Below are 16,990 nucleotides of genomic sequence, written 5' to 3' on the forward strand. Positions count from 1 at the left end.
ACTTTTATCTGGTTATACATAATTAGGATAGATCCTAAATGATTAGTTAGGCTCTACCAAGGACTTGCAGGGTTTTGTGGAATAACATTATTATTAGATTGGCAGGGATCCTGAGGCATTGGGTGATGGAGGAAGTACTCAAACCAGCCATTCTTGGGTGAAGGATACTATGAGGCTGGTGCGGGGGCTTATTCTTTAGCACTGTATATCCATTCTGGAATACTCATTTGGTGTAATGTATGTGGGAGGAATCCAGATGATGGGCATAACCTCACTGCACATTTGTTAGAGGTGAGAAAAAGCAAAGTGAAGCCAGAAGTCATTGTGAGCTTCTGTAGGATTGTCAAAATGGTGGCCAACTCACTGGGGCAGCCTTTCAGGGAACAAGTACCTTGGAGAGAAGGAGTTAAATAAATTGTGCAGCTCAGTTGTTAATTAAACTCCCTTTCATCCACAGCATCTTCATTGTAGGGTATGACAGCCAGTTTCCTTTTATTCTGAATTAAGCAGGCACATCTCTGTTTCTTTGGATCATGGGCACAATTTTTCAAAACATGTTATGACCTTTAGGATCATTGATACTGGAATGTCATCTGCATTGTCTTAAAAGGTTATATTAAACATTTGACCACAGTAATTTTTGAAGAAACTCATGCTAATTTAAATTGCTTTACATTTAATTAAAACGCTTTTGTGTAATAGTAATAATAATGTAACTCTAGTAATTAGCATCAAGTGGCATCTAGAGGGCATATTTAAAAACTAATCTGGAGAATAAATAGTGCTAATTACCAGTCGGAATAATGTTTTACAGTTATCCTTTGTTTATAAGTGGTATAATGTTCACTGTGTTATTAAATGAAATTGGTAATTAATGTATTTCAAAGCTATTTATCAAAGTTCTTTTATTAAAGCATATCTTAGATACAACCTGTTTTAGATGATTTGGATTTGTTTAATTGCCAAGGACATAAAAAGGATAAATAGGAGATAACCTAATCTACAAAACAATACTTGCATTTAACTAGTGGCATTTACTTTTGCAGCATTAATTCAGATTTTATTTTAACGATAATGGATGGATATTCTAAAATGAAAGGAAACCTTCACCTTCTCACTGTTTGACTTTTGTTCCTGTACATTTCCTACTATTTTTTATGACTGTTGCAAGAAACAGTGCTTTCTTCAGTGTTAAAACAGTGCTTTCTTCAGCAAAAAATGAAATGTGGACTAATATATGCAAGCATTCATGCATCTTTAAACTCTAAAGTAGGGTATATACATCTTGAAAAACAAGCTAATCAGTAAAGACTTTTTAACCTTTAACTGTCTTGCTTTTGACTAATGAAACTATCAACCATTTAAGTTCCCTATCAAATCATAATATTTGTTACCTCTGGCTTCAGACAAGAAATTTATTGTTGTGAAATTCATGTTAAGCACACTGGCTGCACATCTAGGCACGTCTGAGTCCTAGATAAATCAATTGAACAAAACACATTTAATTAACCACCAGAATGTAATGATTATCTGGATCAAGAGATGCATCTAGATCATTCACGAAGTACCATTACCACTAACCTCCATTGCCTATTAAAGTGGAAATCTGATTAAATATCCCTGTTAAAATTTATGATTAATGGATTAAACAATTAATTTCATTAATTGTTTGCTTAATGCAGCAAGGACAAGGACACGGGTAATTCAACTCTACCTGATTTTCATGGTTTACCAACCAATCCCATCATTATAATTTAGGGGCCAGGGATCAGCAGGGAAGCAAATGTCTGAAAAAAGCACTTTTAACCCAAGATATTATGCAATGTTGGCAGAGAAGAAAGACGGAACCTTTTAAAGACCCATTGTTTTCTCTTTCCAAATCTTATCATGATACCAGTATGCAACCTTTTCTTTAGAAACAACAATAACATATATAATTGATCAGATAGCAACATCTTCAGTACATTAATCTTAGAAAAAAGGAAACTATGTATTGCCAGAATGACCAGGTCGAGCAGAGTACAACCATGTACTTTTGGAGCTGAAAAGACTCGAAGCCTGCAGAGCAAAAGTCCAGGGTAATCTTCACCAAATAGCTCCACATATGGAGAACCCCTGCAGCACAAAATGTCAGGCACCAGCAGCAGAAGAAACTGACAAGCTTTAATAGTCGGGTGGGGGGGGAGGGGTCTCCTTGACACCTTTTTTTGTCCATGCCATCTGAACAAAAAATGAGGTAGCTTTTTTCCAGATGGCTGTAGAAGGTCTTATTTGTGCTGTGTGTAATTGGCCAGTGTTGGCCTAGGATCTGGGAGAGCTGGTTCAGATCCCCATTGTGCAACAAAACTTAGTAGGTAACCTTGGACCAATTGCTCTTTTTCTCAGACTATTTTATGTCACAGGGCTATTGTGAATATAGAATGGAGGAAGGGAATGATATGTAAGAATAAATGTTTTTTTAAATAACTGAAGCTTATCTGCTATAATGAGAAATTAAATCCTAAATCACAGCCCTGAGCCCTTAGGGGGAGAGCGGTCTATAAACTGAATATATAAATAAATAAATAAATAAATAAATAAATAAATAAATAAATAAATAAATAAATAAAGCAAGCTGAATTTAAGAAACAGAAGGATAGGTACATAGTGATCAATTAATATGAGGGAGGAAACTAAATCACAGCCTCTGCTTTACAATTTGGTGAAGCTTTCAACGTTTCTTGACTTGGAAAGAATGTAATTGATGTATCACTTGCTGCTGCTCCGGCCAATCAGAAGGAGCTGGTGCTGAAGGATAGCATTGTGAAGGGAAACATCTATAACATCTATAAACACTAAGGTCCCTTCCGCACATGCAAAATAATGTGTTTTCAAACCACTTTCACAACTGGTTGCAAGTGGATTTTGCCATTCTGCACAGCTTCAAAGAGCATTGAAAGCAGTTTGAAAGTGCATTATTCTGCATGTGCGGAATGAGCCTAAGAGAAGAAAGGGGAAGGAGACAAGCCCACATACCTTTGTTTCTCTCTTATAAAATATGTACATGTACATCTGGCTTGCAAAAGAGGCCAACATCAAAAGATGTGCTTTGCTGGGGGCAGCTAATACCAAAGAAGAGATCCCAAAGAAGGAAAGGGGGAGTTCCTTTTTTCCTGGAAGTTTTAGAAAGTAAGGTTTGAACCATGGGGCCCCTTTGTTTTTGGCCAAGTGCAAAATGGTGCATGTGGGTTTAGACTTTAAAAAAACCCAGCATACCATCACATTTCAATTAGGTCAGAGGCTTCACAAGGTGTAAGGAAACATGGGATAGCCTTACAAAGGTCACCATCCTCTCTGGTTTATAGAGCTTAGTACCCACCAAATAATATACAAACTCTGACACTCCAGAAACTGGACACATGGTTACAGAAAAGGATAGTAACAGTGCACCAGTGCACAGTTAGATGTGGCAAACAGCTCTGATCCTCTAATATTCTCATCAAATCTAGATTTTCCTCCCCCCCCACAAAGTGTTCTTAATGTACTTTTAATGTACTTGAAAATGTAGCTTAACACACCAATTTAATAAACATTTTCCACTTAGCAAAAAAAGATGAAAAAACAAGATGTTTGGTTCCTCTACAATTTTACATATGTAAAAATCTTTTTGAAACCATCCATACTGAAAGCATCACTAATACCAGTAGGAATCTTCCCACTGACCTCAGTAAGATTTATCTCCTCTGTCTGAGAACATATATAATTTGTTTTATGCTCAAGCAGGCGGTAGGTTGAAAAGCAAAACATGTCTTACTACCTGTACTGCCTGTTCTTTATAAAGTTCTAAGGTTAAAATCTTTTAATTTCCCCTCTTTCCCATCCGTTTCTGATAGTGCTGCAAAAGTCTTCAAGTAAAAAAAAAGCATCAGCCATCTCTGTTTCTTTTGTCACATTAAGGTTCAAACAGAAGAATGCAATTATCATTAACAAGATTAAAAGCAGACCACAGGTCCAGTAACTGCTGCTCTAACCTCTCTAATAGGACTTTTCATGCCAGGGTGCAGTATTTTGTTTCCCCTGTTGTAACAAGGATATGCAAAGCAACAACAAGTCAAAATTGTTTATGTAGCAGACAGAAAAGTTAGAAGACATACCAATGATACCTGGACATTGCCAATGTTGAATACAATGATTAATTGGAATTTCTTTCTGAACTGGTTTGACTATATCCTTATACTGAGACAACAGCACAGAAATATGGCATAGCAGCTTCTTCCCATATGGTAAGAGACACAATGAGGCTGCAGAAAGAAACTGTACTGGCAACAGAGGGGGAGGACAATTTGAAAAAGACTTCTCAGGGTTACTAAAAACCTTCTATAAAATATAATCAGTTCTGATGTCATTGTCTCTATTCTCCTTTGATGTCCCTTGCTTAAGATAGATAAAACCCTGAGACACAGTCTGTTCCAAACATAAATAAATATGGAACAGGAACTGTGGAAATATTCTGTTCCTTTTATGTTTCAGAGACTAAAAGGAGCCATAAAATAAAAGTGATATGTCTTCAAAACACTGTGATCCTCAACAGAGCAATTTAAATAAGCAACAGACGAATATATGTGAGCAGGATACACAGAAAGTGAGACACCTGAAACATTTGGACTATTGTTCCTTCTAAGAAGCAAAAATATATTGTTATTGGCATATGGATTGTTCACTAAACTGCAAGGAGTGGTAATAAATAACCATTGATTCCTTTTTCAACTAATTTTGTGCCTTGTTGCTAAACCAGACTAACTCTGAAGCAAATCTTGTTGCATCTAACAGTGGTAAAAATCATCTGCACATCATTAATCCTCACTATCTCAGCAGAGATTCTGGAAACTTAACTATTTCTTTTTTCCCCATGATGAGGTTCCAATCCATACCATGACCCCACAGCCAAATAACATACTAAGAGTTCCAAACACAGATTATGACACATTATGTTATTGGACAGCTGTCTTTTAGAACCATCAAGCAGGGGCATAGCTTCCTAAAATGGCAACTGGGGCTCACACTGGATGCTGCACATCCCCCCACAGCTGTGCCCCCACCCTGACCTCCCTGTGGAGTTTCGGGCTAGGGTGCAGTTGAGCGTTGGTGAACATGGCTCACCCCATCCCAGTCTACATGAGGAGATTAGGAGTGGGGCCAACCAAGCTTGCCCTGCCTCCATCTCAATGTGGAGTTCAGAGAAGCTTTATCTGCTATATACACAGAAATCTGGTTTGCATTGTAAGATAAGGCAAATATTATTTAGATTTTTAAACTGTAAAGGCAGCAGGTATCTTAGAATCCAAATGGCAATGGTCTAAAAACAACTGCTTCTCTACAGTTCTTTTAGTTTACTTTTGAATGAAGGTAATGCTTTTGAGTGGAAGATTGGACAAGACAAGAAAATATCTCATTTCTTCTCATGTCTGCTAGTGTACATGTTTGATGTTGAGATCCCATAAAGTGAATTTGATATTTGAGAGGTTGTGCAAGTTCACACTTTGCCTCTAGCTGAAGTTTTGGATCATACAGAACACATTTCTTTGCATCCGAAGTTCTTTCTTTTGCTTTAAGTCCCAATAATCTTGGCACAAATAACTGTCCAGTAGGAAATAAAAATTGCATCTAGAAATTGTCTCTTACATGGGCTCTTTTAGTAATCGATATGGAACATGCTGAATGGCTGATCAGTAAAATCTTGAGTTGGAGTTCATGTGGGAAGGACCCATGGAAGAACTGCCCTTTCTGCGACTGGAGATAACACTGATGTAGGAAGAAGTCTTTATATCAATTATTCTCATGTGAGCCAGTTGTGTAGATCCCACACAATTAAAAGCAGTGGCTGGAGAGTGACCTAGTTACAACAATTTTAGAACAGGCCTTGAAGAAAAATGTTGCAAATTGGGATGGTGCTGCCCTCATTTCAGTCCTCACAAAAGTAGATTTAAACTATGCTTCTGTTCATTCCTCATCCCATTAAGGAGGAGCAGAAGACCTTTCTTTATTGTAGGTCAGCCTCTTTCACATTTCTCTGCCAATATCTCAAATAATGCAATGAATTATGATGCTGATTTATGGCATGCCTCTCTTCTCCTCTAGGAATTCAAGCCAGTTCTGAAGGTCATGAGCAAATGAAGTTTCAAAACCCATGAATAATCAAAAACATCTGACCAACTGTTCCTGAAACCATCTGGGAGATTTTCCACAAGTACCAAGAAGAAGATCAAACACCCAGAACACTTGCAAAGGAATAAATATGTCTATATCAAGAGAAGCAAATATTGTCAAATGCTGTTTACCTAAAACTTTTAGCCTCTCTGCTCCAACCACCACTTCATTGTCATCCGCAGAAAACAACAGTTTCCCCTCGGTGGTTTGTACTTTGAATTTTTGGCTGTGTGCTTCCACTGCTTTGGGACCTAAAGAGAGGGGGGGGGAGTTTAGTGGTCTTTTTGAATGACACAAATTAGATAAACAGACATGCAGGAAAGGAGCAGTGCAAATAACTGTATGTATGACATTCCTTTGAGACACTTATGACATCTCCTTCTGAATGTTTATAAAAAAGACATTTAAACAAATATCAAAACTGTGTTTTAAAGAATGTTCATTCTCTGTTTGGAATAATGGATTTTTATCTATGCAAGCTCTAGCACAAACTGACAGTGCTTGCACATAAACAAGGAACTCTGAACTTGTAGACCACACTCTCTGAATTTTCCATCATCATAATAAATCCCTGTGGTTGGACGGCTTTATGTTAATGAAGCTCAGCATATTTCCATACCATAGAAGTTAAAATTTTGTGCTTACTTGGGTTGAAACAGTGTTACATATGAATATGGGAGATGAGAAGGGAGATAAGGTTTCCAATTTCCAGGTAGTACAGTTGATCTTCAGACTACAGAGATCAGTTCCTTTTGAGAAAGTTACTGCTTTGGAGAGTGAACTCTATGGCAATGCATGCTCCTGAACTCCTGCCCATTTTGAAAACCAGCCCTCCTTGAGCTCCACCCCCCAAAGTCTTCAGGTATTTCCCAACCCAGAGGTAGCAACCCTAGATATATCCATAAGGATTGTCTGTCCAAAAACATCTGAAGATGGTAAGGCTCTGGCTGGTATGCTTCTAATCGCAATTTCCACTTAGAATACCTGGTTTATAAGGCTTAAGGTTAATACACAGTTTTCACTGAAGAAATTAGGGGCCAGTTGTACATCTATAATTTGCAGTGAGATATTATGTTCCTTCTATATCATTACAAAAAAGAGAGAGAGAAAATGATCAAATGATTAAAGAAGTGCATGGGGTCACATGCCACATTCTACAAGTGAAATTAATTCCTGACTCTCTGTGTTTTGGTTAACTGTTAACTGCACACCCTAACTTTATACAGAAAAACTGCTCACTCATTTGTAGAAGAATGTTATGAGACCCAGGGGCCATTTTGCTTGTTTTCCAGCCACATTTTGCATGGTAAAAGGAAAATGTGGCTTTCTATTGACAGTTTTGGCCATATTTATATAACATCTGTCCCAAATACACAGTATCACCAGCTTAAATCCTAAGCGTAACATTTACATTTTCACATGTAACTTGTTGAACTACACAAGATTGCATTTGTCAAATTGTGCTCCTTGCAGCAGGGCATTCTAGTAGTCTGATCATGCTGGAGAATACAACCTATGGGGGCTTAGACTGGCCTTTTTCAGTTGTTGTCCTACTGCAGTGGAACAGAAGGAGTGAGGCATGCACCTACTCTTGGGACCTTCTGTTGAGTAGAGGCAGGTGTCTTGATTCTGTCTTCTATTTGCTACAATTTTTATGAACTTTCCTGCTATTCCTTTATCCAAATCATTCATAAAGATATTGAATAATACAGGGCCAGGTCAAATCCTGAGATGCTCCACTTGTCATTCCTCTCCAAGAGGATAAGGAACCATTAAGAAGCACTCTTTTGGGTGTGACCTTACAAACCCAGCTGGGTGAAACTGGGCTAGTCACAGTTCTTCCGAGCTCTCTCAGTCCCATCCACCTCACAGGGTGTTTGTTGTGAGGGGGGAAGGTAAAGGAGATTGTAAGCCCCTTTGAGTCTCTGTACAGGAGGGGGGGGGGATCTAAATCCAAACTCTTATCTGCTTCTTCTTTATTATGCAAAGCAGTGAGAAATGAAGTATTTTAAAGGTATGACCATATATATAGAGAGACAATATATATACTAGAAGCAAAACAGTCTTTTTAATCAGACCTAACTCTTCTATGCTAAACACCTCTATTTATGTAATATTTCCTGAAGTTTATATATCTGACTGCCTGAATACCGTACATTAACCATTTTGTCCTATATATTAGTACGTTTCATTCTGATTTGCAGTGTACCCATATAAAAACAAAAGGGTTAGGAACAAGATGTCCACTGTACCTATTTAGGAAGTTGGCCTGTGGCCTTCTCTGGCCATGCTGATCCATATAGTGTAGTATAATAAAATACAATGAATAAAATCTTTCAGTACTCTCGTGGCTACATTATTGGAATATGCTGTACGTAGGGCTGCCCTTGAAGGTGATCTGGTGCACAATGCAGCAGCCTGTTTGTTATCTGAGACCATGCCACCCTTATCCTGAGGTCCCTTCACTGGTTGCTAATTGGCCTCTGGGTTCAATTCAAGGTGTTGTTAAAGCTCCTTTAAAGCCCCTAATGAGCTCACACTGAGGCCGTTTCTGCACGGGCGGAATATGGCGGCCTGCGGATGGCAAAAACGCCGTCCCCAGGCTGCCATTCGCACAGGGGGTGCAGCTGCTTTGCAGCTGCGCCGCCCTCGTGCTGCCCGCCCGGCGCTGAGCTGGCATTTCCAGAGTGCACTGAGAAGCACACTTTTCTGGAAACGCTGGCTGGAAGCTGCTGCCGTGCGAACGGCAGCGGCTTCAAGGCACCTCCCCCCCACTCCCTCCCTGCACTTACCTTGTCCCCTGGCCTCCGGCGCGTCGCCGAGGCCTGGGGACATGCCCCCCTGCCCTGCGACACCGTCGTCCCGGCTCTTTCTGGGACCGTTCATGCGAATGGTCCTAGCATCGTCGGGTCGGCATCGAGTACGCTGACCCGGCCGCTTCCGCCTCTGTGCAGAAACGGCCTCACAGACCACTTCTTTCTTCATGTTCCTGAGTGACAGCTCTGCTCTTCTCATGTCTATTAAAAATTTCTCCATTGTATAGGGTACATTATCCCAAGGCCAAGATTTGGATTTTTCAGTAGCTATCCTTGCCTCCTGGAAATATTCAAGGGAGTTCCTACCTTCTTGGCTTTCTTGCCAAATAGAGCTGTTCTGGAGGGCTTTCGGGACAATATGAGATTGGGCAAAGAGGATATACTCTGCTGTTTTTTGCCTTGTTTTAATGTTTGTTTTATTAAACTGTTCTGTATTTTTCCCTGCATGCCCATCAGAAATGTGGGTGCCTGTTCTATTCACACAGTACATTCACAGACAGGAAATTTCCCCAAGTCAAACTTGGTATTGAAACACTAAATGTAAATTGGCTCATTGGATCCAGTTGTGATATCATAATCTATCAGGGCTGTTCATTTCAGTGGTGCCTGTTGGTCCAGAACATTCCCTACAGGAATGGTAAGCATATGTCACTCCCTTCCCCATTTAGAGGAAACAAAATTCTGCACCATGTTTAAAGGATTTCAGATATTATGACTGGCACTGGGAGCACTTCCATATGGTGGCAGCTTTGTAGAATCTGTAACATTTGAAATCTGTCAGCTGCTCTAGTCACAAGTAGATTTTCTATCTTAGTGGTTGCCAGGTCATGGATCTGAATACTGAACATTTTTTAGATATCTGCATCTTCCCTTCCTCATGTGAAGCCACTGTGACACAAAAACAGTCATAGTGTTGAAATGACCCTAGGTTCATTTTAGACCTTAGACTGTGAATGGAGGAAATGATATGATCCCAAAAGTTTTATAAGTGTAATTCTTTTTTAATATCTGTCTCCCAGTTTTCCTGCTAACATCGAATTTTTGAAACATTACCAATCATCATTACAGTGCTGCCATTCTGCAGCACAAACAGATGTCCCATCTTCTGCTAGGCCTGCAGGAGCAAATCTGAAAACAACCAACAGTCACACAGATTTACATCTCATTGTGATGAGCCACTATTATGATTATCTGCACTAGAGAATATGTGCTGGGTCATTTGGAAAGAGCTAAGAGCATTATCAGGATACAGAGTTATCGCAATCCAAGTCAAAGGTTAGATAAAGAAGACAATTAAATAATGTACATGTAAATTCTAAATGTGCCATGATTAGTGGTACTTATTTCACATAATAGATATCACCAATTTGACCCTATTTCCAACTCTTATTATTTTTCAGAGGCAACAAGAAATTATAACTAAATAGTCATTTTAGTTTGCATACACAAATGGTTTTCCCATTCTGTGCTTTTTGATGTAGATTTGTACAGATGATTAACTGAGCATCCTCAGGGTCCTCAAAATGTTCTAAGAATCTCTACGGCACTGCAGCTGCTACTTTCACTGACTTACTGATACCAGTGAGGTGGTCATATGCAAGTCACTGATGCATACAGAATTCCACATTTATATACTAATAGTGAAAGCCGCCAAACCTGAGAAACTAAAAATCCAGTGATTGCACCTGTGAACAGATAAGACAGATGTTTCTAGAAATGCCTCAAAACCCATAGGTTTGCAGGAACATGTGAAATCTTTTTAAAAATTGGGAGTTTGAAAACCTGCCAAAATGATAAAAGGAATTCCTGCAGCTTTAACAAATGGATCCCCTCAGTGGCTGTTGATGGGCAACCACAGCATTCTAGGCTTAGGGTTTCTGTGAGTAAAATGCAAGGGGAGGAGGTAAGACCCTTTCCAGGGCTATTTTCGCCTTTGATGAAAAACTCACTGATGCCAGAATTGCGGGTAAGGTTGCCACCTCCAGGTTGGGAAATTTTTTGAGATTTTGGGGAGGAGACTGGGGAGGGTGGGGTTGGGAAAGCTGAAAGGGCCTTGCCCATATTTAATGCCAGACATTTCACCCTCCATTGCAGCTATTTTCCCCCCAGGGGGATAGTTTTCTGTTGACTGGAGTTCAGTTGTAATTTTGGGAGACCTCCAGGTCCTACCTGAAGCTTAATAACCCTAAGCATTGAAGCAACCTCAGACTGATTTGATGCCACCCAACTTGCATAACTCAACTAGGTTTGACTGCTTGCTACAGTTCAACAGTCGACATTCTATCAACGCCTGTGGCAGGAGGATTCTCCCTGACCGTGGACAGTGTGGTGGATAGGAGGGAAATAAAACACCTCCTGCCTGTCCGTTCATCCGGGAGTGGCTCCAACCTGGGATTTTGCAGAAGAAACACTGGTTTAGCAACTCTCGAAAATCCAGAGTTGAGCAAAATAAAACAGAGCAGACTCACTTTGGGGTCTGGACCTGGGCAAAGTCCCTCCTCCGAATGGTTTATATAGCATCACACACCCATTATATTTGCCCTGAGCTGAATCCACCAGAGGAATGGGCAGATAAAGATAGGTTTGCTGTTCAGTAGGAAGCAAGGAAGGAAGCAATAGAGAGGCTATGAGGCTTTCAGGAAAGAGAAAGAGGAAATACTGTGCGGGGGATATGTCTCTTGCAAATCCAGGCAGGTTCTCAGGTCCTATGAGTGAACTCTTCTGAGTATTTCTACTATCATCCCAACACAATGCATCCATACTTGAATGCATACTGCCAACTTGAAAACTACCTTTGAGATTGATCCCAGTTATTAGACATCAGTGTGAGTGGAACCTGCCTGTGACCTAACAGTTTTCCTTTGCTCAGTTTCCTGAATGAGCACCTTGAATATAATGATAGTGAATAAGAAGACTTACATGGTGTTGAAAATTTGATCTTTAGCGTTTCTCTCTCTGCCTTGTAAACTGTGGATGACACTGGCAGTCTTGAGATACTAATATCTCAACAGCTATGAAGAGCTCTCTTGATATGGTGATTTAAAGGTACTGATGTAAAAAATAATAAAATGTGCAGTAGTTTTCACTGAGCTGGATATGGCTGGCTCAATATGTGTATTTCTCTGAGACATGTTGCTATGAAAAATGATACAGTCTCCTGTAACTTTTGGGATCCAGGAAGCTTGCATGAGCATGTATTGAGACTGTAGAAGGTGGCCCAGTGGTTTGCATGGATAAGTAATATGAACTTTACTTCCTCTCCACAGTGCTTACTCTATTGGTTTTCAGTCTGGGTTAGCTTTACTTAAGCTGTCATTGATTTTTGCAGGTATGCATTACAGGATCCAAACACAGGATCCTGTGTTTTCATTCAAAAAAGCACAAGCATTGCTTCAGCCTGCATTCCAGAAACAAGCTATCTTTAAAGCTAAAAGAGTTGAAGGTAGTATTTTGTTCTCTAATGTATCACAAACAACACGAGCTTTCTGGTTTTAAAAAAGGCTATTGATTTGGCTTCTCCCCAATCGATATTAGGTCCTCCCTCTCTCAAATTAAGCTCTCATCTTCTGAACATATTACACCTGCTTCCCCTCAAATGAAATTAGATGTTTGGCAAACTGGGTTTTTCTCTCACAAATGGAAACTTCATATCTAAATTTTGCTCTCTTCCCCAACCATGCAGTTATGATGTTGGAGTCCAAGTAAGCATGCCTGTTGGACGAAGGATTTGTAAGCAGAACACACCTTCCTCCCCTCCCTCAGTGCAGTTCAAAATGACATCATTCATGCTATTCGTGGAGATCACCTATTCCCCAGAAATAGCATTTTTCAGGAGATATTTTGGGCTGCAACAGAAAAGAGAAGGCAAAGATGATGCACTACATTGATGGAAGTTCTTCCAGGAGTGGAAATTTTTTGTGGGATTCAAGTCATGGCAACCGATAATATGGCATGATGTGTCCTCTTCCCTCAATGACAGTGACAATCTCATAACATCATATTTACATAATAATATAGAAATGGGAGAATTCAATTAAGTTCATTTTTGCACATGTGTTACTATGTCCCATTCTACTGAGAAATTTAGAGATATTAAAATCACCAATACCACTTTTATCATACCAGTACAATGGTAATTTAAACATGTTAGCTTATGCAGCTGTAGAAAAGCAGATGGAACACATAGGTAATAACTAGATCACCACCCATGGTGCTTTTTAAATTAATATTTGATTCTGAGAATGCATTTATATAGAGCTGATTGTAAGATGGCTTGAGCATAGACCACCACTAAAGTGATGCCTGTGACTGAACTATAGTTAGCTGAAATAATTATACATGTTTTGTGTCATGCAGATTGAGAAATATTGATCCATTGTGTGGGGAAGTATATGGATGACATTTTCCTTATAAATTGTGGAAAACTTATAGTTCTAACATCATTATGTCAATGCTTTATAATAATTACAGAAGGCAAGAGCTGTGCCTCTTGAAGAGTATCATGCAGCAATTAGTCCAATGTTTGGCAACTGCACAACTACCCACATATATACTCTCAAAACCTTTGTAACTGTATTGCTGTGATTGCTACATTTTATTGTGTAAGGGATGCCTTTGAATGAATTAGTTTTTGCCAACAATGGCAAATGATCAACTAGATCAGTGATGGTGAACCTTTTTGAGACCGAGTGCCCAAACTGCAACCCAAAACCAACGTATTTATTGCAAAGTGCCAACACAGCAATTTAACCTGAATACTGAGGTTTTAGTTTAGGAAAAATGGTTGGCTCTGAGGCGTGCTTTACTCGGGAGTAAGCTTGGTGGTAAAAGGTGGCTTTGCTTTGAAGCAACCATGCAACTCTTCGAACGGGTGACTCACGACCCTAGGAGGGTTTACTCAGAAGCAAGCCACATTGCCAGCAACTGAGATTACTCCCAGGTAAAGGATCGCGCTTTAGTTCTTTGCATGAAAATCAGTGGGGTTTAACAGCGCTTAACAGGGTTACCTATACGGCTTCCCCAAAACTAGGTCTTAGGTTTAATGCTAATAATCAAGCCCAGTGGCCCAGGCCAGCCTAGAGGTGGGGGGGCAATTTCCCCCCCCCCCACACACACACACATGATGAACTCTGTGTGCGCGTGCCCACAGAGAGGGCTCTGAGTGCCACCTCTGGCACCCGTGCCATAGGTTCGCCATCACTGAACTAGATCATCAAGGTTTTTTTGTCAGTATTAAGAGTCTGAGACTATATTCTGGGTTGAAGTTATTTCCTTCTGGGCTATTTCCTTCCTGGGTTGAATTTACTTGTACACATGTAACTAAAATACTTGGTTACTGAAACAGTTTAATTATTTAGCTCTGACTGGAATCCAGGTGTCACTTAAGCAAGCCAGGCAATCCAATTTCACCTAGAACAACATGTTTACGGATTGCTGATGCTGTCACCTGGTACTGTTTATCTCCCTTGTTGGAATGCATTCTTTTGTGCAGCTCCTTCTGTTGCAAAATAAGGCATGCACTCAAAGGCAACATGTCTGCTGGGGTTTACAGAAGCATCAATCTCCCTGTCAAACATGAAGCATAGCATTTTGTGAAATAAGCGGTACTGATAAGTACAAGAGATTTTCTTTTCTAGGATTTTTTAGAAAATTTTAAAAGGCAAAGTATTTCTTTGCCGTTAATATTGATCAGCAAAACATCAGTTGTTGCAGGCAAGTTTAAAATGACCAGAGATGGGCTTCTGCTGTTACACAGGAAATCTCAAAGTAACTGTTCTCTTCCTGACCTTGTTCTTGGACAAGTGACCTTTTGTCCCCAGCTCTTCTTTCAAAGGGGACTAATTTTCTGCTTCCTTATTAGACATACACAGCCATCTTCTGGTTCATTCTGCTCTAATCTTTTTATACCTACATTGCAAAGCTGGGTCATGACTTATATTGTGCTAGGTAAGTAAGGATTGTTATCTGATGGGCTAAAGATCACTGAATACCCCATCACATTGCCCTTTTTGTCTTCTTTATCCCTTCCTTGAGCACTTCCTTCACCTTACCTGTCACAAGACGTGTAAGAACTTTACTCTTCTCATTGAGAATGTTCACTGTAATATTCCGAGCAGATTGGAAGTACAGAGGGTTGCCCTACAATAAGAGCACAAGAGAAAATGAATGAGATGGGCATATTGCTTCCCACTAGAAAATGTGCTGTGCTCTCACACAAACTTGTAGGACATGTGTGTGCACTTCCATGTGTTTATTTGAACAACTGCATCTATTTGTCTGCAATGTTACCATCTGCCTGAGCTTGCATGGACCTTGTATTTTGACATTAACAAAACCATGTGAATTTTACATGGTGAAATGGATTTGTAAATATGTGATTAAATTTTTATTCCTGAAGTTCTGATCTAGTCAGTACTAAATTGCAATCTGAGTGATACTGCTGACCCAGAGCGCATTAAATAGTTAAATGATCACATGAGGATGAATTGCATGCAAAACATTTATGGGACAGTATCAGTTGCCTGTGAGTAGCCCAGCTTAGGCAATGTATGCTGCTACAAATAGATTCTCCTGCTGTAAAATTATAGGTTGTGTAGAAGAATATTTAAATGTTACCATAAGTATTGGTGAGTATTTTACTTTTACTTGATACTGTCACATGCTGTCTTGGACTTTTTTGTGTAGAAGATCGGGCTGTTCTCCCTGGTCATTGCTAAGCCAGAATGAACAACTCTCAGGATAACATAAGAAGCATTGTAATTTTGTTGCATTTTTAACGCCAATACTAATAAAGACAAAGAATCTATGTTTAAAGCTTTGTGGAACTTTTGGAATAGGCTTCACCAAAAAAAAAAGGAAACTTAATAAAAAATATATAGCAGCCTTTCTCACTTCTGGCTTTTTTGAACTCAGATGAAGAAACTGAGCCTGAAATATGAAATTTTAATTTTATCCCAAATATGCACACCAATTTGCATTCTGATTCCTGTCTCCAAGGCAACTATTACACTGTGTTATGTTAGCTGAGCACACATTACACTGTATTCTGTTTTACATCCACATTCCTTCCCCAGTGGCATACTGCTGATAGGGACAAGGGGTAACCGATGTCCCCAGGCACACACTTTTCGGTCATGTGCTAGGGCACCACTCGCCGGCACCCAAAGCTGGGCCCAGTTGCACATCCAGGAGGCCTCTCCCCCTGCCAGGGGATTGTGCCCTAGCATGAGGCCGAGCCCAGCCGCGTGGCCTGGAGGCCTCTCCCCCATTGGATACCTGCTGCCTTGCCTCCTGCCTCTCTGCAGGCCAGCTTCTGCTCTCCCCAGGGCCTGGTGAGGACAGGAGGCAGCCTGAAGGAAGGTGGGTGGGGGGCTTAGACGGGTGCCACAGCAGCAGGCAAGGAGAGGTGGCACAGTGGCAGGGGGCACCCAGAGCAGGTATTGTCCCCAGGCACATTTACCCCAGTAGATCCAGCTTTTACCCAGATTTGTGAGTTTGCGGCATGTTTTATAATGTGATGGTGACTTCGAGATTGAATCTAGGACCCCTTTAGAAGAAAAAGAAGAAGAGTTTGGATTTATATCCCCCCCTTTCTCTCCTGAAGGAGACTCAAGGGGGATTACAATCTCCTTGCCCTTCCCCCCTCACAACCTTTAGTGGGTGATCAACAATGGTAAGGGTAACAACACAGACTATTTGGTTCGCAGGTAGAAATAAAAGGTACAAAATTTTTGGCGTTCAAGCATGTGATTGTCTCTGGACTGAGACATTTGAATTCTTCTTTTTTTGTTCAAGCAGCGCTTTCTAAACATTTTTTATATTTTAATGAAAACCAGCCTCCAGGTGGGGCCTGGAATTCCCTCAGAATAACATTTCCAGACTACAAAGATCAATTCCCTTGGAGAGAATTGATGTTTTGGTGGGTGGACTCTATGGCATTGTACCTAACTGAGATACTTGTCCTTAAAGGCTTCATCATCTCTTCCAAT

The 16,990-nt window shown here is 40.2% G+C and overlaps 1 protein-coding gene across 6 annotated transcripts in view; it reads right to left on the reverse strand.

The window, feature by feature from the left end:
- SGCD (sarcoglycan delta) overlaps window positions 1-16,990 on the reverse strand; it is a 556,728-nt gene that overhangs the window by 92,332 nt on the left and 447,406 nt on the right. For all 6 annotated transcript variants that reach the window (XM_048488180.1, XM_048488177.1, XM_048488178.1 and 3 more), the window contains 2 exons: window positions 15,053-15,140; window positions 6,318-6,437 (listed from right to left, as the gene is read on the reverse strand). In XM_048488180.1, coding sequence (XP_048344137.1) covers window positions 6,318-6,437; window positions 15,053-15,140 — 208 coding nt within the window. The remainder of the gene's footprint in view (window positions 1-6,317; window positions 6,438-15,052; window positions 15,141-16,990) is intronic.

This window comes from Sphaerodactylus townsendi, linkage group LG03, assembly GCF_021028975.2.
Source record: "Sphaerodactylus townsendi isolate TG3544 linkage group LG03, MPM_Stown_v2.3, whole genome shotgun sequence".
In the NCBI taxonomy this organism is placed as follows: domain Eukaryota; kingdom Metazoa; phylum Chordata; class Lepidosauria; order Squamata; family Sphaerodactylidae; genus Sphaerodactylus; species Sphaerodactylus townsendi.